This window comes from Neopsephotus bourkii, unplaced genomic scaffold, assembly GCF_033783945.1.
Source record: "Neopsephotus bourkii isolate Nb327-2 ecotype Australia unplaced genomic scaffold, CSIRO-AGI_Nbou_v1 NB_1634, whole genome shotgun sequence".
Classification (NCBI taxonomy): domain Eukaryota; kingdom Metazoa; phylum Chordata; class Aves; order Psittaciformes; family Psittacidae; genus Neopsephotus; species Neopsephotus bourkii.
The window spans coordinates 5238062-5261115 of NW_026902109.1; the positions used below are offsets into that span (position 1 = coordinate 5238062).

At 39.7% G+C, this 23054-nt stretch overlaps 1 protein-coding gene across 4 annotated transcripts in view; it reads left to right on the forward strand.

Moving 5' to 3' along the window:
• CTNNA3 (catenin alpha 3) overlaps window positions 1–23054 on the forward strand; it is a 739429-nt gene that overhangs the window by 507100 nt on the left and 209275 nt on the right. For all 4 annotated transcript variants that reach the window (XM_061373990.1, XM_061373992.1, XM_061373991.1 and 1 more), the window contains exon 18: window positions 7538–8855. In XM_061373990.1, the coding sequence (XP_061229974.1) occupies window positions 7538–7825 (288 nt within the window). In that variant the 3' untranslated portion in view covers window positions 7826–8855. The remainder of the gene's footprint in view (window positions 1–7537; window positions 8856–23054) is intronic.

Below are 23054 nucleotides of genomic sequence, written 5' to 3' on the forward strand. Positions count from 1 at the left end.
CAAAAGTTGCCTAGACACTATTCCTATGAACATGTTTCAGCTTTGAAGGCTATACCACAGATAAAAAATAGATGGAGTCAGAGCTATAAGCTAGCAGGCAGAAAAATACAAGGTAGGGTATCTGTAGCTGCCACCAGGCCTTTGGCTGACACAGCACCAATCCTTGGATAACCATATCCCAGAAAAATCACATCTCAGCCAGCATCTGAGCAGCTGGCAAGCTGCTCAACACCTTTGTTACAGTTGGGGGGTTTCAGTTACTGCTCGAGTGGAGCCATGCAGCAAGAACTGGCATTTTGCTGACCTCATGAAGAGCTGCTGTTTTGGCAGGAGAGGAGATGGAAAGTAAAGTAGTGCCTTTCAATTTGTTTTAGGGTTTCTGTTTGGGTTTGCATTTTCTATATAAAAGAGAAGTAAAGGTGGGCGGAATGGCTTCCTAGCTTCAGCTCCTGTAATACTGAAGAATAGGAACAAGAGCTGGACAACAAGCTGGCAGTCACACTGACTGGCTTCTGTAACAGCCCTCTTGATTTATTAGAGGTAGATAGTTTGCTCCATTTACTTCAGTACCACTGTCCTGCTTTTACTGCTGTGCAACCTTCAGTTAAAAAATTTTACCTTCTTTAACATCATAGCTGCTATTCTGACAAAGCTGATGCCTGCATGCCAGACACAGCTACTGCTCCTTGTTCAGCCTGTTTGCTTCTCCTCACTGGTATTTCTCCGATCTCATTGGAAACTTGCTGTTCAGTTTGTTTGAACTGATGGTGGAAGCCTATTTATAGGGCCTTATGCTATGCACAGAATTATTTCATATATCGGTATTTGATTCTGAAAATATGAAAATGCTGATTTGCTTAAAGTTGATGTTAACCCCCAAGAGCTGGGATATTATTTTAAAATTTTCTTTTACTGAGAGTTGACACGAATGTTTCACTGTTTGGTTTGGGTTTTTTTAATGTAATACCACTACGTTTGTCACTGGTTTTACTTAGTCTATGCTGGTATATGCGTATATAGAACCTTTGCCTATGGAAGCAAAGCAAGGGATATATTCTTTTCCTGTTAAGTATTTACACAAAGCTCAGTTGCTTTCTACTGAGAACAATTAAATTTAAGCAGCAAGAAGTGTTACTGTAATGTACACTACAAGACAGTTAACTTTTCCTAATAATAACTACTTTGCTAATTAGTAAAATCAGATTGAATTTTATAGTTCTTGACCTCAGTGCATGTAAAGATTATTGCAGCAAGCACTCAATTTCTTCACAAACTAAAGCGACTGATGGAAACAGCAAGGAAAGGATTTCTATTAAATCATTTCTCAAGGACCTGTTATATAAAAAAACAGTTTCCTTCTTTTAAGACCATCCTGCCAGTTAAAGCAGCAGGACTTGGGAGGGACTGGGCTGACTGCTGTCTGCCTAAGCGTATGTTGCATTACGGTGTTTCAGGGAAACAGTTTTACAGTACTTAGTGTTATCATTTAACTTGGACACAGGGCCTGGTCTAATTACAGGATGCTGTTTCCTTCTGTGAATCGTACATAGCCTGAAGCAGAATCTGGTAATGGTTATTTAGTTCATTAGATTCAATTTCCTTGTGGAAAAATAGGTAAACCAAAAGAGAACAAATGCCAGATACCTTTGAGGTGTATAACATAATTACTAGATAAACTGACAGACATAGATAACCAATAGCATACTTTTTAGGAAAACTGAGTTCATCCAAAATTAACACCCCCAGATTACTCACCCAAATGGTGAGGCAGATTTCCTGAGGCCATTTGCATAAATTGGATATATAAAATAAATACATCTCTGGTATCCCAAAGGGAGAGAGCATGGCAAAGCAGAGGTGAGGAAAACACTGAGGGAACATTTTCCAGTAATGGGAAAAAAGAATTGCAATGGCAAGTCTCCTTTTACCTTATTGTATATCGTAGAATTATAGAATAGTTACGGTTAGAAGGGACCTTAAGATCATCTAGTTTCAAGCCCCAATATATACCTATATATATATATTTACCAATATATAGGTGTAAATACCTATATACCCCAATATAAACCCCATATATAACCTGTATGGAGCTGAATCCATTATAGGTTTTATTTGTCACCTGGCAGTTGTATGAAGAAACATGCCAGTGCTTCCAACTCTGGATTTTTTTCCTGTGTTTTCTTGAATACCCATCTTCTACACTAAGATCTTCGTTTTCATTACAATGAAATCACAGTTCCAGGTGGAGAAACAACTGTGGAAATACGAATATCCTCAGCTCAGAAAACAAGGCAAGTAACTAATGCTAAAATCCTGTCCCAGGCCAAGGAAAACTCCACATGTTTTCAGCTGTCAGGATTTCACTCTTCAGAATCTGTTTTGCATTGTTCTGCTACTTTTAAGAAATTAAATAACTTTATTTTATATAGCAACCTCAGTGAAAGAACCACAAAGTATTTTACAACAGCAAATTGTTACACATAGTAAAAAAGTGATAGAAAATTAAAAGGACAGTGTAATAAGTACTCCTTACCTTAAGTGCAGCACTACTCAGATGCTTACTGTTCTTCTTAGTAATGTAGAATTCATTTTATTTTCAGAAGTAGTTGTCAAAGAAATAAAGATTCAATCTTAGTCTCACAGTATCATGTAACAAAATTTGTTTCTAGGAATGTATTAAAACCTAGAGGTTAAATTAGGATTACTTTTTAATAACTGGCCTTGTTTCCAGTAGAATTTTAGGTAAGTTCAGACTTCAAATATTAATTATTGTGTGTTTGATGGTCAATTCTTAGTTTTCACCTGTATGAAAAACTAAAGTCTGGATGAACTGTAAATGGGACTAGGGAGATTGTAAAGAGCCAATTGATAAATCTGTGCTCCAACAGTAAAATCTCAGTTCCCTGCAAAAAAAATGAATGCTCACAGCAGATCAGTCAATAGTATCCCAACTGGGGTTTGAGCAGACTGGTGCCTTATGGATAAAGAAATGATTTGTGAGTATTGTTTTGCATAGTCTCTCACAGCTTTATTCCAGGAGGCAATTGTCTGCCACTTGTTTATGTCAAAGAGACAGCATCTGCAAATCTTTGCAAAGAATGTGATCAGGAGACTGACTTATTTACAGGCATTGACAATAAGGAAATTCTCTATTTGCTTGCTACAGAAACAACTCCTACTGACACCTGACAAGGCAAGCATTTCTTGGTACACTGAACAGAAAATACTTTGACAGAAGAAAAGTTTCATAATATTCTAAATCATGGTTCTCTTACTCATTCTGAATATTAAACAAAAATTACTGACCATATATTTAAACTTCTTATAATAATGGATTGTTACTGCTGCCAAGACATGAAATTATTTTACAAAAATGGGAAAAATATGGTACATGTAAACAAATCGGAAATAAAGTTTCAGAATTCATTTTTTTCTGAACTCCCTTCAGTTTTGCTCTTCAGTGGAGTTAATTTACTTGCTCACCGAACTCATTACAGAAGAGAAATGCAACTGTTGAAGAGGAGGGATTCAATTTCAGCATGAGCGCTGATTTTGGGGGAGAGAAGGGCTGGGCAGGGCTTTTTTGTTTTTTAAAAAAACCCACTACCTTTAGCTCTATATCTTCCGTGTTTCACCACAGTGGTTATGGAATTGTTCTGTGTTTCTTTTGCAATGTAAACCAGTATAGATGACATTTAAATAAGGAAAGATATGGCAAAAGATGCTTTTCCTAAATCCTTTAATGAAATACTGTCTTGACTGACACAGTCAAATCTGTGAAATATGGAGGTGGGAATGTTGTGTCTCCATGTAAAGTGCCAAAAGAGCCAAAGCGGAAGTCACCCAAAAAGAAAACAGCTTTTAGTTTAGGGTTTGTTTGTTTGTTTGTTTGTTTGTTTTGCTGGTGAATCTTTATGCACCGCTTGCTACACATTGAAGAGTTCGCAGCTACATGAAATGAGCTTAAATGCTCAATGAATACGTTATCAGTCTTTCATTTATGCCAAGTTTCATTTCATCCGTTTTCCTAGATACATTATGAGACCTTGAAAGCCTGCTGAATATCTGAGATAAAAGCAACCAAGTGAAGAGAGTCCCTGAGTAGATTAGATTTATAGAACAGATTTACACCAAACTCTATAATGTTAGTGGCATTGAAGTGTAAAAACAGCTGCTCTCTAGAGACAAAAAAAGATGACATATATGACCAGACTCTTGCCATCTGTGGTAAATGTCTAATAACATCTTCTGAAAGTTCTGAAATTTTGAATGCAGTTTAAAAAATAGCTTCCCTCTCCCTCCCATTAATAGTCACATTTTCTGTATAAAAGTGAGATTAGTGTGAACACCAGAAAACTGAGGGGGAACCTGGATACTAAGACACTGCAAATAACATGGATAGCGTAAAGCGCAGCATTATGTAAGTCTTCCTATATTTCATTGCCTATGCAGAGATGCTAAGACCAAAGTAAAACTAATGGCGATTGCTGCCTGTTCTGACATATACCACCTACCTTCCATCCACCCCTGCCACTATGGTAAGTAACCACAGCCAAATCCATAAATTAAACAGCCTTGTAATGCCAACCTCAGCAGAACTGGAGACCCATTAAGTAAGCTTATTTGTCATTTGTTTACAGTATATGTATGATTATAGTTTAATAAACAAAAATACAGTATCACAGTGGTGTGGTGAAGGAGCTGTGGACTGCTCCACAGCCACGGCCATTCTGTGAAAGGAGCTACAGATGCCAGAATGCGGTGATAACTGTTCAGTTTCCACAGGAGAGGAAAGTCAAGTTGTAATGGTCTCCTGAAAATATTCTGCTTTATTAGCCATATTTCACAGTATAAACTACAGTCACAGTAAAAACTGGATGAAGTTTTGGGACAACCTTTATCTTGCCTCGATGCTGCTACCAATTTCACGTAGAAGCTGCAAACTTATTTCATCCCAGTGTAACTCTTAACTCCAGGCAACTTTAGAAAAGTGGAAGGATTACAGCTGGTTTACAGCAGCTTCACAGTAGTGTTATTACACAGTCAATACTACAAAAGTGTGCATGATGCCACCAATATTGACTGTTGAGGGATAAAAAAAGCTTATTCAAAGCCTCTTTAAGAAGCTGCCAGGATCATGGAGGCATCAGCTGTTCTAGAAAACAACAGATAATTGAAATTTTGGGACTATGTACACATGCATATGCACGTGTGCCTGTGTGTATAATCCTCTGGTTAGCATGAAAGAAAAAGTTCACATGAAACTTGGTCTGTCTCCCCTTCTGATTCCTTCTAACCAACCAAATAAATAAATATTACAACAGTGAACATTCAGCAGCTTGAAAACCGGACAGAACTTCAGCTCATGTGCCAGTGTGCTAACACTGCACCACTAGGCAGCCTCCTTAGAAAAACGGATATGCTGGAGACTGAAGATCTATCAGGAGGGTAATGACAAAGCCTCTGAGCAAAACACCTTACTGGCAGCCTGGAGGTTTTTAATATGTTTAGTTTAAAAGCAGCATTTGAAATAAGCTTTAGGTTGGAGGTCGCCGTGTGCTTTGAACTTCATGTCGAATCATATGACAGTAAATATGTTGTACTGCTGAACTTAGCAGAGTGGCTGGACAGCCTGCTCCCCAAAGTAAAGTTTATACATCACAGGCCCCAAATATACCTACCAGCTTATGTTAAAATACTACCATGGAAAGATTACATGACCATCATACAGTGCAAATCACTTCTTAAAAAGCTCACAAGCTGCAGAAATGAATGAACTTTAGAGGCCATCTGGTAAATTTTACACCTTTTCTCAGAGTATAGAGATAATTTCAGTTTGTCATCACACATATGTGCATGTTATTTTAGTTTTTGGAGGGTATTAGGGTTATTTCGCACTTACAGAGAGCAGCAGTAAACATGATAATAACCGGAGGGTTTTTCTGCCAGTTCAGAGGTGTTTCCAGACTAGATCCCGTCCCTTGCATTTTTGTTGTTGCCTTATTTGAATATGGGTGTATGTGTGCAAAGTCTTACACAATGAGCATGACAGACAATAACACACTCTTCTTACCTGATTAATTCATGTGACCTGGCAAAGGGGAGAAGACCCTGAACCTTTCCTAAAATCTCAGTTTACAAACCTGCATATTGCAAAAGACAGGCTGGATGACAAAGTGCAAGACTGTCCCACTAAAATGGATGGCCCTTTTACAGCACTGGCTTCACTGCTTTTACAGGCAAATGCTTCAACAAAAAGGGTGTTTAGAAGTTGAAATCTAGGTTCTACATTTCCTAGAGTAATACATAGAGTAATCCTACTACTTTTACATCTAAACCATAGTGATCTTGCCCTCTCCTGCCCCCTGCCCACCCAGTTTCTCACCCTTTATGTAGCTGTTGTCCCTGTTACTTCTGAAGGAATGAGCCTAAGCCTTATCAGTCTGTGTTTTGGGACACAGGAGAAATAAAAAAAGAAGGCTCATTTCCAAGTGCTGGAACAATACTGATGGCCAGTTACAGGCAACAGTTCTTTATCCAGCATTGGCCTTTTGTCATACACGTGTGCTTCTCCTTGGTTTTTGCTAAGTGAAAATTCCCAAGATCGTAGCATCTGCACTGTGTAACTAGCCTCTAGCTGTGATGCCAGTCACATCTGAGGAGGTGACTAGGACAGTGTAATGTCCCCAGCGCACTGCTCTCAGTCCGTAGATGCTGGAGTCTGCAGGCCTCAAATCTATGAAGGGAACAGTGCTATTGGTGAGTTTGCTTGTATTATGCTACAGTGCAGTATGGCAAAGCCAAATTTCTTGTTAGAGCAGTCATTTTTGTTGCAGTTAGCAGATTTTCAGATCTAATTAAATGCACTATTTCTATGAGCATTGATGGGAAAAAGCCTTTGCTTTAGCACTTGTATGCATACGTATTATGCTGTTGAAGATGATAGTAGGTGATAGGGATTAGTTTGTTAACGCATTCTGCCTGTTAGGCTGGCACTCCTTAAACAGTTTGAGAGGCCACAAAGTTACTGTGATTTCTGTGTGCTATCTGGCTCATAATTACCCTTAAATTTTTTGGCAGCTAAGACTAGGTTTAACAGCTTTGATAAAACCAGCCACTTCACAGTATCTCAGCATTGCTCAGGAGTGTGAGAGCCTGGAATGCGACAGCAGCAGCTGGAGACTTTGCCTAGTGCTGATACAAAAGAAGTAATGGATCACATTTTCATAGCTCTTTGAGCTGGTTTCATAACTCATCAGTAGTAACAGCAATGAGACCCTGCAGACAAGCACCATAAATTCACATTTAAAAAAAGAATAAACATTATCTACATAAGCATTTGTATTCCACCAGCACAAATTTCTGTGTATCACTTTAAGTCTGAGCTGTGGAACATGAATATAAACACACCAAGGGACAACAAAGAAGCTAGGGTTTGGTATGGTAGCCTTACTTTTTAACTGTTGTTTATTCCTGAGCATATTGAATTTAAAAGCAGACTGGCTTCCTAGGCTAATGTTTCTGTTTCTTCTTACAGTTGGATAGCGTCACTTCATTAATTCAGGCAGCCAAAAATTTAATGAATGCTGTGGTACAGACAGTGAAGATGTCCTATATTGCATCCACAAAGATTATCAAGATTCAGAGTCCTACTGGCCCACGACATCCTGTTGTCATGTGGAGAATGAAGGCTCCAGAGAAGAAGCCCCTAATTAAAAGAGAGAAGCCAGAAGAAATCTATGCGGCTGTCAGGAAAGGTTCTGCAAAGAAAAGAATCCATCCTGTTCAAGTCATGAGTGAATTTAGAGGCAGAGAGGTAGTCTAATATTCTGCCACGGTTTGGTTTCTGTCTTGAATTTATGATCTTTGAATTTTCATATTTTCCCCCACTTATTCAATAACTATACTATGTTAATGTTTTGCTTTTCTCTAAATCTGTAAGATAACACTTAAATTACTTGAAAATGCTTTTGGGTTAATTAGAAACACATAGTTGAAAATACTCATCTTGCAGTGACAAACATCATGGCTTTATACTGGCATATATACTGGTTTTCAGCAGAGCACTTTGAGAGATGTTATGGGACGGTGCAGTAGTTGGAAAGGAGGATGCAATCTGCCAACCTGCCCAAAATTGTATCGCGTTCACTAGGCTTCAGCATTTCTTTACCAGGGATTAATGTAGCCACTATTAAACTCCGTGTGTTTCATGATATACAGCTTTTCAAACATGCGGTTGGGCCAGATCTTTTATCAGCATCATTATACCATGATCAAATCAGCTGGACTGCTTGATGCTAGCTGAGTCTAGGCCCTCAACTTGTATCTAGATTGAAAGATCTGAAGATCTCCCCTCATGCAAGGCCCAGTCTTAGAAATCTTAAGTTTGAAATTTTTTTAGGAAATAGAAAAAATGTTCTAACAACATGGATATAACAATGTAATAACAAGAAAAAAAACACCTGACTGCAACATAGCAGTAATAATACCTCTTTAAAAGGCCTTTTGAAACATTAAAATTAATCTGTGTTCTGCTTCCTGCTTTATTCTGTGAGCACTAATAAATCTGCCAACTGTTACATTTGGAAGTTCAGATAAATCAGATGTTAACAGTGAAAAAACTAATCACTGCACAAAAGAAAAAGTATGAAATAAATCATTATTCTGAGATCAGTGTGTGAAATACACATACACCTATCTTGAATCTTAGGAATTATGAGATTTTTGCAAGGTAATTGTAGTGACTTAAATTCTTTTTCTTATGACAGTAGAATCCTAAATGCATGACTGTGCCAGTAAGCAGTCTGCTAAATGGCTGTGCTGTATCTCAGCATATACAACGAAGGGTAAATGGTGTTAGCCTGTGGTCAACACCAGGCTTCTGCAAGATAATTGAAGAAAATTTTTCTGAAGTTGTTTGAATGAAATCCACTTTGAATGATTTTTTTAATTGTTTTTTTGCGTTTTTTTTGGTGAAGAATCTAGCCCCTCTCTTCCCTGCCATGTCGCTGAGTGTTCCCAGACTGCACTTGTTACTCAAAATGTCTGACTTAGCAGTTAAATAGATCCTTTTTGTATTTGCTAAGGTGAAAGCGCTCAAATGCCAGAACTTCATGATGGTCATTGGCTACCACTATGGGGTGGCTCCAGACTATATATAGGCTGCTCCATGTCATTTATTACCTTGTTTGGCACAGCAGTGGACCTACCTAGCACAATGTGGGCAGCAAAAATAACCGTAAACTCCATTTATCCTCTGTCGGGTGCCCCTATGTTTTTAAGATCAGGACAGAAAAGCAGTATAATTTCTAGGCTGTTGGTTAAGAAATCTCATGGAACGTACAGCAATCATGAATTAAAAATTTTACAGATTACTACGTCATGTTCCCTAACTTTACTATCTGTTAAATGATACAAAAGTAGAAGTTAGGGTTAGGGTTAGGGTACTTTAACGTACTTTTTTCAAACTGAGATTTCCTCAAGCTTGCTTGCATCAAGATCTTTGTACCATGTATAGGTCTTTGCTAATCCTCTTGGTGCTAAAGAGTGGGAACCAGCTAACATTTAAGTGGAGCAGGCAGAGCTAATACAGAGCAGGTTGTATCACCTGCTTTCAGTAGGTCTGCTGGCAGACTCTCAGAGCCAAGATAAAGATTCTGTTTGGTACAGAGATCAGGAGAGCATACACTGTTGTCACACTTTAAAGCCAAAACCTCCATGCCAGATTCTGGCCCACTCCCTCAGACTACCTATGTTCCCAGCAATGTTCAGGTCGAGAAGCCAGCAGAAGAGTTCCTTGTTTTGGAATGGTGTTACTTTCTTAATAAATCCTCTTGTCCCTGGGTTACACCTTTGATATAGGTCACCTTGACCTCAAATGTTTGTAACTAATAGCTTGTTTTCACATTATTAATAAAAAGCATTTGCACCACAGAGAAGATGTCTTCTAGTGTTGTGGGATTTTTATTTTTCTTTGATGTGTCTCCTAACTGGTCTCTGAGACAAGTGAACACCCAGTTCAGAAGTCTGTCAGGTTTGCCCATAGGGGTGCCAGTCTTCCAGCTCACTAAGTGTATGTACACTTAGTCAGGTCTAATTGAGAGTCTTCCTAGCATTAGTATCATTAAAGCACAGTTTATTGCTTAATTTAATGTTCCTTCCTGCAGTGTTACTACTCTCTTATTGTGGCCATACTAAATAGCCAGTCTCATCTCAACTTTCAGTACTATTCCTATTACATTGAATATATTGGGCAAAAAACAACATTTTAAATGAACAAGAAAATACACACTGATGTTTTTTGAAAAGAGCCAAAAGAATGATGAGTTAGTTAATTGTATTTAGGCTGCTTTTTCTTGGCTAAATTTCAAGCACAAGTGAAAACATTACAAGGTAAAGTGTATTCCTGTCTCAAGAGGCAGAAGGGTAAGAAACAAGTCCTGGAGATGTAAAAAGCCCACCATAATAGCTCATTACCCCCTCTGTAGCCTGCAAAGTAGGGAACTACCACTTCTGTGCCACTATCAATAATGCTAAAGGAGGACGTGCTGCTCAGTAAGTTTTATTTAAAAACAAATACGTAATTCATCCTGCAGTCTTCTTTCATTCCTTCTTAGCCCTGGTTTTCAGAGTATAAGTTTTCAGTCCACTGTTGCTTGCCTCTGTGTTTGCATAATGTCCACAGCATATCAGTGTGTCCCTTGAAACTATGCTATTAACTGCAGCTTTGCAACTTTCTCACCTCAGCAGCTCAGATTATTTCACTAACTTGCCTTGTTCTCTCCCCATTAGAGAGCAAAGTTCGATGGACAGCTGAAGGAAAAAGAAATAAATCAATCTGTGAAGCACTAAAACCTGCTCTTGATGGTATTTTCATTGCTGAAGCACAGCAGTACAAGAGGCCACATCCATGCCATTTCCATGAAACCCAAAGCTGTTAAATTTTTATTTTTTAATAAGCAACTTGATTGTGTCACTCTGCTCTTACTGCTTTAGTACTTAGTGATGCTGAGCTGTAAACAGGCTGCCCAAGGAAGCTATGAATGCTCCATCCATGGCAGTGTTCAAGGCCAGGTTGGACAGAGCCTTGGGTGACATGGTTTAGCGCGAGGTCTCCTTGTCCATGGCAGGGAGGTTGGAACTAGATGATCTTAAGGTCCATTCCAGCCCTAAGTATTCTATGATTCTCTGATTCTGTCATTGCAGATTGGGTTGCAAAGTTTGCTGTCTGTCCCAATTCCTTCCTTACTGCCCTGACTTAATGAGCTTCTCCCAGTAAGTAATGAAAGCCCTCTCCATCTCTTGGGCCCTCAGGAAAATGTAAAACCACCTGTCCCTCTACTTCTGCCCACCCCTGGAGCCCTGCTCTTTTGCAGGGTTCTGACATAACTGATTTGTCTTTTTTTTTGGAGGGAAAGGTGGGAATAAGTTTTGCTAACCCTCTCTGCACTTACACATTGAGCTCTGGGGTGAGGAGTAAGTGAGGTTGGTAAGCACGGGTGGTACTTTTGTCAGAGGACGTGGAAGTTGTTGAAACTCCAGAGACAGAAGGGTTTGATAAAACGGTGCTGGACATCTTGATCTTGCACTTGAGACTAGGACCAGCATTTCAGATTCAGCAAGTGAATGGTGCCTGTCCTCTGCCTCACAGTCCTGCAACCCCCTGAACGCCAAGAGTCTTGAAAAACACACCTCTCTCATCCTCCTGGTCCTTGCCAGGAGCTCTTGGTGGACACCTGAGGCACAAGTGACTCTTCCCCTACTGTCTTCTGCGCTCCCACCTCCATTCTTATCCTACAGCTCTGGTTATACACAACTGTTAATAAACTGCTTCCCCTCTAATACCTCACTAAAACCACAGGAGTTCTGGGAAGAGAAAGTTAACGTAACAGAAGCAGTCATCTGAAATTGTCCAAAATCATGCAATGTAAAGTGTATTAGCAGAGTAATTAAATATCAAGCATACGATGCTATATTCTTAATTTTTGTTTTCTCTGGGAGGCCATTGGAATTGGCTTACTTTTTCTGCTAAGATGGTTAGTGGGTTTGTTTTGTTTTCAGAACTACTTCTTAAAGTTACAAAAATGCACTAGCACTGTTGATGAAATATCTTAGGGGGTTTGTATTGTGCACTGAAAAGTATTGCTGCAATGAAAAATTTTTCACCACTTTTCAGTTAATAAACTGCAACTCTGTGGAAACTTTCTTGCAATAAAGAGAAACAAAATATATCCAAAGCAGAAATGGTTTAAAAGTTATATAAACACAAAGCAGAAAAAATGCTTCAAAGCCCCCGTTGTTTACTATCAACACAAGAAACTTGCTGCTATGGTCAAAGGAAATGAAAGCTGAGGGTCTAAGTTTTGAATCCAGCATACTAGAAATAGTTAAGCTGAAAACTAGAAATATTTAAGATGAAAGCTTGCAATGCACGAGATAGAGCTAGTGATTTTATTTTTAAGGGGCTTTTTACAGGATAGGAAATATTCATATTCTACTTCCTGATGGTGAAAATGACTGCGTTTAAGCATGCCGGAGACTACAGAGATGCTTTGTCATGCAGCATGATGTTTCCTCTGGACTCAGTCTTCTGTCAGCCTGGCCATTTTAGAGCCATTGACTTTTCTGCTGTAGTTCTCAATTATTTTTATAGAAGACAGTGATGTAACAGCAGCTGAAAATAATCATGTAGCTCATGAGCTGTGGGGCAGACTGCCTTTTTGGCACTGCTCTTTCAGGGAGGCAGGATGTTAAAGGAGCTGGTGCTATCTGCTCTAGCAAGCCTGCTGCTAGGTGTTTTGTCTGCTTAGTTCCCAGAGTTCCCTTATTAGATGGAAACGCAATAGGAAATTTCTCCCATGCTTTCAAAATATAGAACAGAGCACTGTGCTCTGTTTGCCCAACTACCCAGCATGGCTGAAGGGATGGAAGAAAGGAAGAAAACTATCTTGTTTTTTCAGCTTCTCTGGCGGAGAAAGACCATCATTCAAAGGAATGATTTCTCCAGCAAAGCAAAATTTCCCTGGAGTCACAGTTTTACAAGGACCAGAGGAAAAAACAGAAAGAGATTCTTTTCCACCTTCCTATCCCTCTATGAGCCCACTCTAGTCCTGTTTTCTCTGTTTTAAATTGCTCCTAAGCACAGATTATCTAAGTATAAATTTTGCATTATTCACCCAGCTGTTATTTTATACAACTGATGCACATACTGGAAGCCACCCTAACAATAAGTTGCACTGATTGTTTCATATTACTTATTTTTGAGTTATTAAGGACTTATATAACAAGCTGCAAAGCCCAAAGCCTGTGATGTCTCTCAGAGCTTGGATAGGCAGCAATCAAGAGAAGCAGGCATTAAACCATTCCTACTAAATATTTTGTGTGCAGATATGTTGTGTGGTTTGTACCATATTCCTCTGCTCATTCATGACTGCATAACAGTCACAGCTAAGCCCTCTTCTAGAAGAAAAAGAACAGCATCACAGCTGTAATGTTGCATGTAAACGGTACCTAGTCATGCATTAAGCTTCAGGCAGTCATGGCAGGCTACCTATTTAAGCACCAGCAGCTAAGGTCCTTCACATTCGGGATGTGGCTGTTTTCACAGCTTTCTGTATTTTGCCCTTTACTGTCAGGTGTGGGAATGGGCTTGCTTAGATTAACATCTTTCTTTTACTATTGTTCATCACCTGACATACCATAACCACACTGTGCCCACTCTGTGTCATTCAGAGGAGCCACAGCTCATATGATGTTCAGGAATATAACTGGGAGTGGATCTTCAATGGCTTCATGGAGGTCCTTGGCATGTCTGTCTGCAAGGTTAGCTCAGAAAGTAGGAAAAAAACCCCTAACCCTTCCCCACAACTTCCTAGTGTTACTTGTAGGTAGTGACCAAGTAACCCACTTGTCCTGTTCCCTTTTAAGCCATCTTTTAGCTTCTATCTATCCTATTTTCCCATCATTTTGATATTTCTCCCTCAGAATTAGCCTCCTGTCTTCTGTCCTGGACACTGCAACTTCTTTAAATGAAAGGAGACCATATAGGCTATCAGCACATCCACCCCCATTTGCCAAGATCTTGCTTCCTTTTATCATCTTGTCAAAACACTACAACAAAAGAACAAGGAGAAATGCTGTGTGGCCAGCTTAGCAGTCAGGCTATATCAGCAAAGCTATTTTGATGTCAGTGGTAAAATATCCCTCTTACAGTAGTTACGGTAGTCCCTCCTCTGTAGCAGCTCCCTAAAAATGTTATCCCTCATTCAGGCTGGCTAAGACTGATCAGTCACCTTGAAGTTTGCTTTTGAACAGGTAGAAAGCATGCCACCAGTGAAGAGATATGCTCCCCAACAGAAAATAAGTCTTCTTTGCCCTTTCCTCTTACTGCATTTCAAATAACTTGTCTTTATTTAGGCATACCAGGGCCAACTTTAAAATACCAGAATACAAAATATGAAGGTTATTAATACTCAATCCAAAGGGCAAAGAGCTTATTGGTAGAACGAACTACTGAATCATGTGGGTGGTGATGGCATGTCGTCAAGCACTCTATTACCATAATGCCTGGGCTGAAGACTCCATTAATTTTCTGCATCACCAACAGCTGAGGACCAAAGCTGACAGCCAATGATACATGAGTCCAGTGTAAGCAAAATACATGCACAAACAAGCCTTCCCATCACCTCCTAAATTATTAACAGCAGAATATAACAGAATGCGGCAAGGACTACAAAGGAAGTTGTTCCCAGGTATAACAGCCCTTACAATATTGGTTTTCAGAAACATTGTATTTCAGCTCCCAAGTAGCCGTACTTTTTTGGACTTCAGTAAAGCATTCAACACAGCTTTCTCCTGGACAAACTGGCTGCTCATGGCCTGGATAAGTGTGTTCTTCACAGGGTTGGAAACTGACTGGATGGCTGAGCTCAAAGTCTGGTGGTAAATGGTATCACATCTACTTGGCAACTGGTCACTAGTGGCTGTGTTAGGGCCAGTGTTTAGTATTTTCACTGATGATATGGATGAGGAGATCAAGTGCACTCTTGGTAAATTTGTGAACACCAAGTTGGCTGGGAGTGTTGATCTGTTGAAGGATAGGAAGGCTTTGTAGAGGGATCTGAACAGGATGGACTGACCTGTGGCCACAGACTATGGCAAATGGTATGAGGTTCAACAAGGCAAAGTGCCAGGTCCTGCATTTGGGCTGCAACAACTCCATGCAACACTACATGCTTGGGGAAGAGCGGCTGGAAAGCCACCTGGCAATAAAGGATTTGCAGGTGCTGATGAATGGATGAACATGAGCCAGTTTGTGCCCAGGCAGCCACGAAGACCAATGGCATCCTGCCCTGTATCAGAAATAGTGTGGCCAGCAGGGCCAGGGCAGTGATCATCCCCCACTAGTACTCAGCACTACTGAGGCTGCACCCTGAATCTTGTGTTCAGTTCTGGGCCCTTAACTGCAAGAAAGACACTGAGGTGCTGGAATGAGCCCAGAGAAGGGCAACAAAGCTGGTGAAGGTTCTGAAACACAAGTCTTATGAGGAGTGGCTGAGGGAACTGGGGGTGTTTAGTCTGGAGAAGAGAAAGCTCGGGGGGACCATATCTCTCTCTCTCCAGCTACCCGAAAGGAGGTTGTAGTGAGGTGGGGGTAGGTCTCTTCTCCCAAGTAACAAGTGACAGGACAAGAGGTAACGGTATCAAGCTGCAGCCAGGGGAGGTTTAGGTTGGATATTAGGAAAAATTTCTTCACTGAGAGGGTGATCAGGCATTGAAACAGGCTGAGCAGGGCAGTGGTTGAGTCACCATCCCTAGGAGTGTTCAAAAACCATGTAGATGAGCCCTTTTGGTTAAGGTACATACTTAACAGAATGCATCCCCCACCAGTGGCTTATGCATTAAGAGATATGTGTCATTCAAGGAAGGGATTTCTGTGAAATAATTTGGGTTGGCTACTCATCAGATAAAACATTATGCTTTTTTTTTTTTTTTTTTTTTTTTAATTTTATTAAGAAAAGCACAGTCAGCCATATTTTAAATGGAGCAATTTGCAAGACATTTTTTAAAAAGCCCCCTTTCCGGCCAAATCTTAATTCCTCATCCTGAAGCTTTGCACCCTGATACTGCAATCTCTTTTTCCTTAAAAAAGGCATCATCTGAAGAAGAATGGTTATCCAACTACATCTAGCTATGAGACCCATACTTTGGTACAGAATTTGCCGCCAAGTATTTGAAGGTTCCAAAGTTTATTACCAATGCAGGAGGACTGGAAAAGCAACTAGAAACCTAAAGACTATAATTTCATATTTATTTTGAAAACAAATTATATCTTATTATTTGACTTTCATATAAACAGACTTAACAAAAACTGAAAGGAAACATACACTATGCTACCTAGACAAGGCATACAGACTTATTTAAACCAGGAATCATGCCAAGTTATTAGATAGCATATGGTATACTTCCCACTTCTTTGTTGGTTTAGTATTTTTACAGGTTGATACAGTCTGTTATAATGAAAAATGGAATTACTCATTTAAGATGTAGTATTCCCTATAACATGCAAGTGTTAGGTAAGATAATGAGTGTGTGTAGGGAAACCTTGGCTGAATTATGTTTTTTACAGTTAATGTAGCCTGAATTGACAGCTGCTAGTATTTGGTCAGACTAATGGTAAGGTGCTTTACCTTCCAACACATACCAATATAACATACCTCATCACATTTTATCACAGTGAGTACAAGCAATGATTCCCACTTCAAAGAAGTCTCATGGATCTGCCAGTATTGCAGACAATATAATTAAGCACATGCTTAAATGATCTCTTCAGCAGGCCTGGCTTTGCTGAATCAAAGCTGTGCTGCTGGGACAGCAGTCAAATCACTTTGCAGGGGTTCTAATAATGCTATTATTTATAAAAATCAAGTATTTACCTGAACCCTATCCCTGCCTCTGGAGTGAAAGATCTTTCCTCCTCCTGTCAAATCTGTATGCTCATGCCCTGCTCATGCTCTCCCACTTTTCTAACCTGGCAGAAGCAGATATAAACTCCCTGTATTTTTTCAACACATCTTTTTTTTTCCCTTAGAGACAGATCTCCATAAATCAATTAAAAAAAAAATCCATTGACCAGCTTCCACCACAGGCTCAGCCTAATTGTAATCATTCACAACACTGTCTCCCTGGCAACAGGACTCCAACTTCCTTTCTTTGGCAATGGCAGTCTGTTCTAGCAAGATGTGTTAACTGCCCACTGATTCTGATATCTAAAGGGAGGATAAAAGAGGGACTAGTAGCAAAATACTAAAGAATCAGTGCAGCACACAGAGAAGAAGTTACAAAAACCTCAAACCCTTAGACTGCAGAGCAAGCTATACTTGCAAAGTCAACAAAATAATTGCAGTGGCCACAGGCTTCTCCCTCTGATTTTACAAAATACAATGCTATTTGTCAACAGCAGTAATATTTACTTGTTTAGAAAAAGGTTACATTAATTTTTAAAACATCCTTCCTTAAATGTGTCCCTGGGGACAGATGGCAAACCACATATAAAACAAAACAAGAATTTTAGGCAGAAGAGAGAAGTTTACTACTTCAAAACCAGGAATTCTTCATTGGACTCCTGAAGCCACTGCACTGCAATTCCTTGTTACATAAGCTAGTCCAACAGGGTCTCAAATAAATCAGCTATCTCCTGAGAACTACATAAAAAAGGATATAAGTATCTAGAAGACCACAGCCACCTCTCTGTCATTGCTCACTTCTGTAGCTGTCTCTGAGTTTTAAGGACACTGGTTTCAATATTCTGTGATCACTGATGTCTAGTGCTTCCCAGAAGCACAGTGACCATCATTTTTTAACTTTTGTTTAAATTCTTTTTGAATCTCAGAGGTTGGCATTTTATTTCTTTTAGCCACACAGGTAAGGAATATAACAGATAGGCAATGCTGCAGGGCAATTCTAAGATACATCTGGCATGGAAAAAAGAGCCACTGCTTATTGCTCTCTGTTAAAATGGTAGTAGGATGTAGGCAATTTTCCCAAGATCTCTTGTCCCAAGCAATGAACTGTGAGCAGACCCATTTTATTTTATGAAAAGAAGCTGATGATCTGGTAGACTCAGACACATTATAATCTTATCATGTCTCTGTAACACGTTTAAGAGGATTATTTCACCTGAAAGGAGCTTTCAGAATATTACTGACTGCCTGAAGTGAGCAAATGGAAGACAGATGACTGAAAGAATGCCTTCTCCTGAAGTGTGGATGTGTTCTGTGTGTCAAAGATGCAGAATTTACAGCAAGGAGCTTCCCTCCAGCCTCCCACATCTGCACAATTGACCCCAGGCCGGTCTGATTTCCAGAAGCAGGAAGGCACTGTTTGGGTCAGCATGGGGTGACCAACTGAGGGGGCTGGGTCTCCAGCTTTCAGGACAGCATGCACTCCAAGAGAAGATGGTATCATCCCCCAGGAATAGAATAATTGGACGTGAATAGGACAACTGTGGGCAATTTACTGCAGGAGAGTAAGATACAGACCATAAAACAAGGATTCAAACTAAATGCACGGCAACAAAACAAACCCAGTATTCATATACTCTGTTTCAAAATCAAGATGATTTTACTTCATATTTTGCTGGGCCACCTAAGCAGTAGGCCATGTCTTGCTTCCTGGGTAGTGATAACTTCCTGTAGCATAGCATGGATTATTCAAATGGAGGAACAGCTATATAACTTTATAAACTCCTGCAAACAGGATTTTGGGTGGTGATGAATTAGTTTAGTATGAATTTATACAATGTACAGATCAGAATGAATTATTTTGATAAATCTTACCTGCACAAGACTTTATCTTGACTGATATCATCTTCCATAATTTTGTTGTATTTTATTGAAGAAAACAGAAACATTTGAAGACTGATAAATTAACTGTTAAACCCAGCTGAACTTTCTTCTTCCAATTACTTGCCATACTGAGTGAACTTTTGTAACAGAATTGTATGTAATGTGTCCTTACGTAGGGATGCGTGCATTCTGCCCACATCCACATATTTTCAAGTTAATTTGGCTGTACAAAGAATAACTGGACCTATGGTACGTTCTAATGATAATTTTTGATATGTACATGTTTTAGATACGCTTTATTCTTTAACAAGGTTTTGCACTGGAGCTCCTTATTTCCTCTCCAAAATAAATTATACAATTTGAGAGTCTTGTCTCAGTTTCTTACATTTAACCTTAGGAAAGTCATTTGACCTTTCTGAGAATTATAACAAAGTAACACAGGTGATGTAATTATAGAATGTGTGTAATTGAGTTCTATAAAGCAATTCAAAGCAAAGGTAAAGGACAAAGGATCTTAGCAAAAGATTTCTGATATGGCAAACAATCACAAAAAAAACTTATTTCATCTTAAGAACCATAGCATGTAAACCAAGACTTTTAGAGGAAAGCCCCTCATTAGATGATGGAAGTAAGATGTAAACAATGACTGACAAGCTTCATGGGATGTGGAAGGCCTTGCATACTGTCATGATTTACCGATGACTGGAGAACAAATGAAATGCTCTTAAAGTCAGAGTAAATTCAGAACAATACACTGCAACAGAAAAAATTAAAATCTGGCCTGTTTTGAGGAGGGAGCTAGCAGGAATTCAAAGGAATTGGTGTTCAGAAAGAGATTAGAATTTGCTTGTTAAATATACTGAGGAAATTCTCTACTTGCTAAACATCCCATACCTTCACCACTGTAGTCTCCAACAGAACATTCAGGAACACCAAAGCTAGAAATGAAAAAGTACTGCAATATAGGAAACAAAAAACAAAAACCCAAAACAAAACAGAAAACAAAGAAAGTTAACAGAGATTGATAAAAAGCAGGTTTCCTCATTATCACAAAGGAGAAGGAGGGAGGGAGGGAGGGAGGGAGGGAGGGAGGGAGGGAGGGAGGAAGGAAGGAAGGAAGGAAGGAAGGAAGGAAGGAAGGAAGGAAGGAAGGAAGGCTTGGCAAGTTACACAGAGATAAATGCATGTAAAAAACTTCCCTAGGAAGCTGCAGATTTAAATATCTTTGGGCCACTGGTGATTTGCTTAATTCAGGTGAAGTTCCCACTGAAAGCACCTGGAGTTTTGCTGCCGTATGAAGTGCAGAAATGCTATGATTTATCTATGGTAATTAAAAAATGTGTAAGATGATTTATAATGGAACAGTTGGATTCTCCAAAATCATCATAATGGCTCCATCATCATCATGGCTTGACTTGGTGAACGAAGATTTGGGAAGGGCTTTACCCACGCTTACTACAAGCGCGCTGTTGACTAAAAAGGCTAATGTAGGATAGGCAAATCCAGTTGCAAAAAGCACAGTGAAAGGTCTCCTTGGGTGGTATAAGCGGGCACAACTCTTTCTACATAGTCTCTTCTCCTCGAGACTAATTCTGTGTGAGTTCTCAAAGGAGACAACGGCACTATGGAGCAACCAGTGTCCTGAACCGCCTAGCATGCAGGGTTGGGTCTGCGACTTCCAGTGCACCTTATCACCTGCTGTTTCATCCCTCACCTGTGGCTACAGGGCTTTGCAAGCGCGGGTAAACCCTTTGGGCCTTTGCAGTGGATTTTTTAGGTTAGGCACAGTGTGCGCAGAACTGGCCCCACCCTTTACACCTGAGGTTTATCTGCCAGGGCCTAGCAAGCTTGGATGGTGACAGCAAAGTCCTCAGGTCGTACGTTTGATTAGAGTGTCCTTCTCTTAGATGGATGGCCTTACAGGGCTACACGAGCTCCATCTGCCTGGGTTTGAAGTTAGAGTTGTCCTTCTCCCAGGTTGGCTGCCCAAAGGCTAATGAACCCATTCTGCCCATGGACACACTTTGTCTGACCCTTCAGCTGAGACCTCTCTGGCATGGGAGACCCTACCAAAGGCATATGCCGCCACCACCAACATAGCTCCCAACCTCACAAGGGCACGCAAGCTCTTCCCCGACTACAAGGGGGTGTCCATGAAAGAGGTTTTCTATAATAAAGAAAGGTAAAATACACAAGATAGGATATGAAGGCTGTTAGAGTTACACCAGTAAAGATAAAACCAGTTTTCTTAGATGTTAGGGTTATCTAAGATCTTGTTTACATGCCAGGAGTGAAACCTTTGGTGTTTTTGTGAATGAAAGAGATATACTGAAGGATAACCAATTGCATGACAACCAGAAACAAACCAGAAAAAAAAAAAAGTCGCCTTGAAAAAAAAAAAAATAAAATAATCATTGTGCCCCATGAAAAACTTGCTGATTGTGAGCTTGTCCAACTGCTTAGAAGGACTGTTAAGAAAGTACTGTTGCATTAGTCTTGAAAAGACAATGTGTAATTTTGGAAATACACTTCTGGAAGAGGTCTTCTAGTTAAAGCCTGGATCCTCCTTTAGGATCCTTTGCATTCTCATTCATAAAAGTTGGTAAAAAATATAGAAAAAATAAAAGACTAACTAGTACTTTTATATTAATCTTAAAGCAACTCTGACTTCATGGTTTGGTAGCAGGTATAAAAAGAACATCAAACAACATGCTTTTTGTTTCTTATTTATTTATATGATAAAACAGTAGAGAACCTGTCTGGAACCTCTTGGATGGCCATGAACTGGAGCAGCAGGTAGAATGATTGAAGAGGAAGAAACTGGGCAAATGACAGAGGGGGAATAAACAATTAATACTGATCCACTTCTGACAAATAAAGGAAAATTCCTGACAAGTTCGGATAACTAGTTGTGGTCAAAGGTTTTGGGGATTTAAAAAGTTTTCAAATCATAAAATTAATTAGTCAAAAAACCCTTCAAGATAAAACTCCAAGCTACATGCCTGTAGGCCCTTTGCTGTGGGACACATAATACACTCCTGTAGGAGAAAAATATGTAGCCTGGAAAACTTCAGTTTTAGGCAGGGTGCTGGGATTAAGATAATGCCCTATCAGTGCTGTAGGCCAGTGAGAGCAACAGCTGCAGAATCCATCAGTCACCAAGATTACACCTGTGAATGATCCCTCAAGATATGGTAAGGCTCAGACAGCACACAGAAACTTTGGAAGTATTCATATTGTTCCAACTTTAGGTACCTAAATTAGCTAACTACACAAAATAACTAAATCTCCACTTACGTTTTAAGCTCCTGTGGGCAATTCAGAACACCTCCACAGTGACATGCTTTGAATTATGCTGTGTCTTATTGCTTTCCACTGACCATACAGCTGGCCTAGGGAGATTAAGCCAACCAGCTAGGGTCTCAAACTTGGGTGGAGTTTGTCTCCCTGGATTCAATTCACACACGTTGCTGTGAAAGGAGCTGTTGGTGACTGCAGCAGAGCTCAGCTCTGCCTGTCCATCTTGTCCCACTGCTGCCCTTGCATGCATCTGATAACTTGCATGAAACAGGGTATGGCTGGGCAAACAGGAAGGGGGCCATGCCATGCTCACTAGTGCTATGCATGTAACAATGATGCTAGCACAAGGTAATTTATCTGCTGGGAATTAATGGCTGGCCCAAAGCCACTTCGTGCTGATTGTGAACCAAAGCCTGACCACAGCCATTAATGAAAATCCATTAATGAAACTACTGCACCTTAGATACCTGAAAGAATGTCTGTGACATCTCAAACCTATTAAATTACTTGAACTATACAGAGAGGGAAATCACTGCTGAATATGATTAAAGCTTATTGCCAAGAAGAAGAAATTATTTTCTGGAAGTTAGGGATAAAAAGAAATTTAAAAAAAAAAAAGAGTTCCTTGTTTTCCTAGCAGCTGTAAGATTTCAAAAATGCTGCTTGCACCAAAAATATGTAAAAATTTGCTGAAAGGTTTCAGAAGGGTGATCTGATATTCAGTTATACACAGAAATAAATCATATTTAAGCACTGAAACAGAAATCCAGGAGGTGAGAGCAGCAGTGAGACCCATATTTATCTAAGAAGGAAGAAAGTGAAGTAATTGTCCAGTTTCAGGGTCTTCCTCCCTCAGCTGATCTTTGCTTGGTTTTCTCTTTACAACTGTCAGATTACTCACCTATGCAG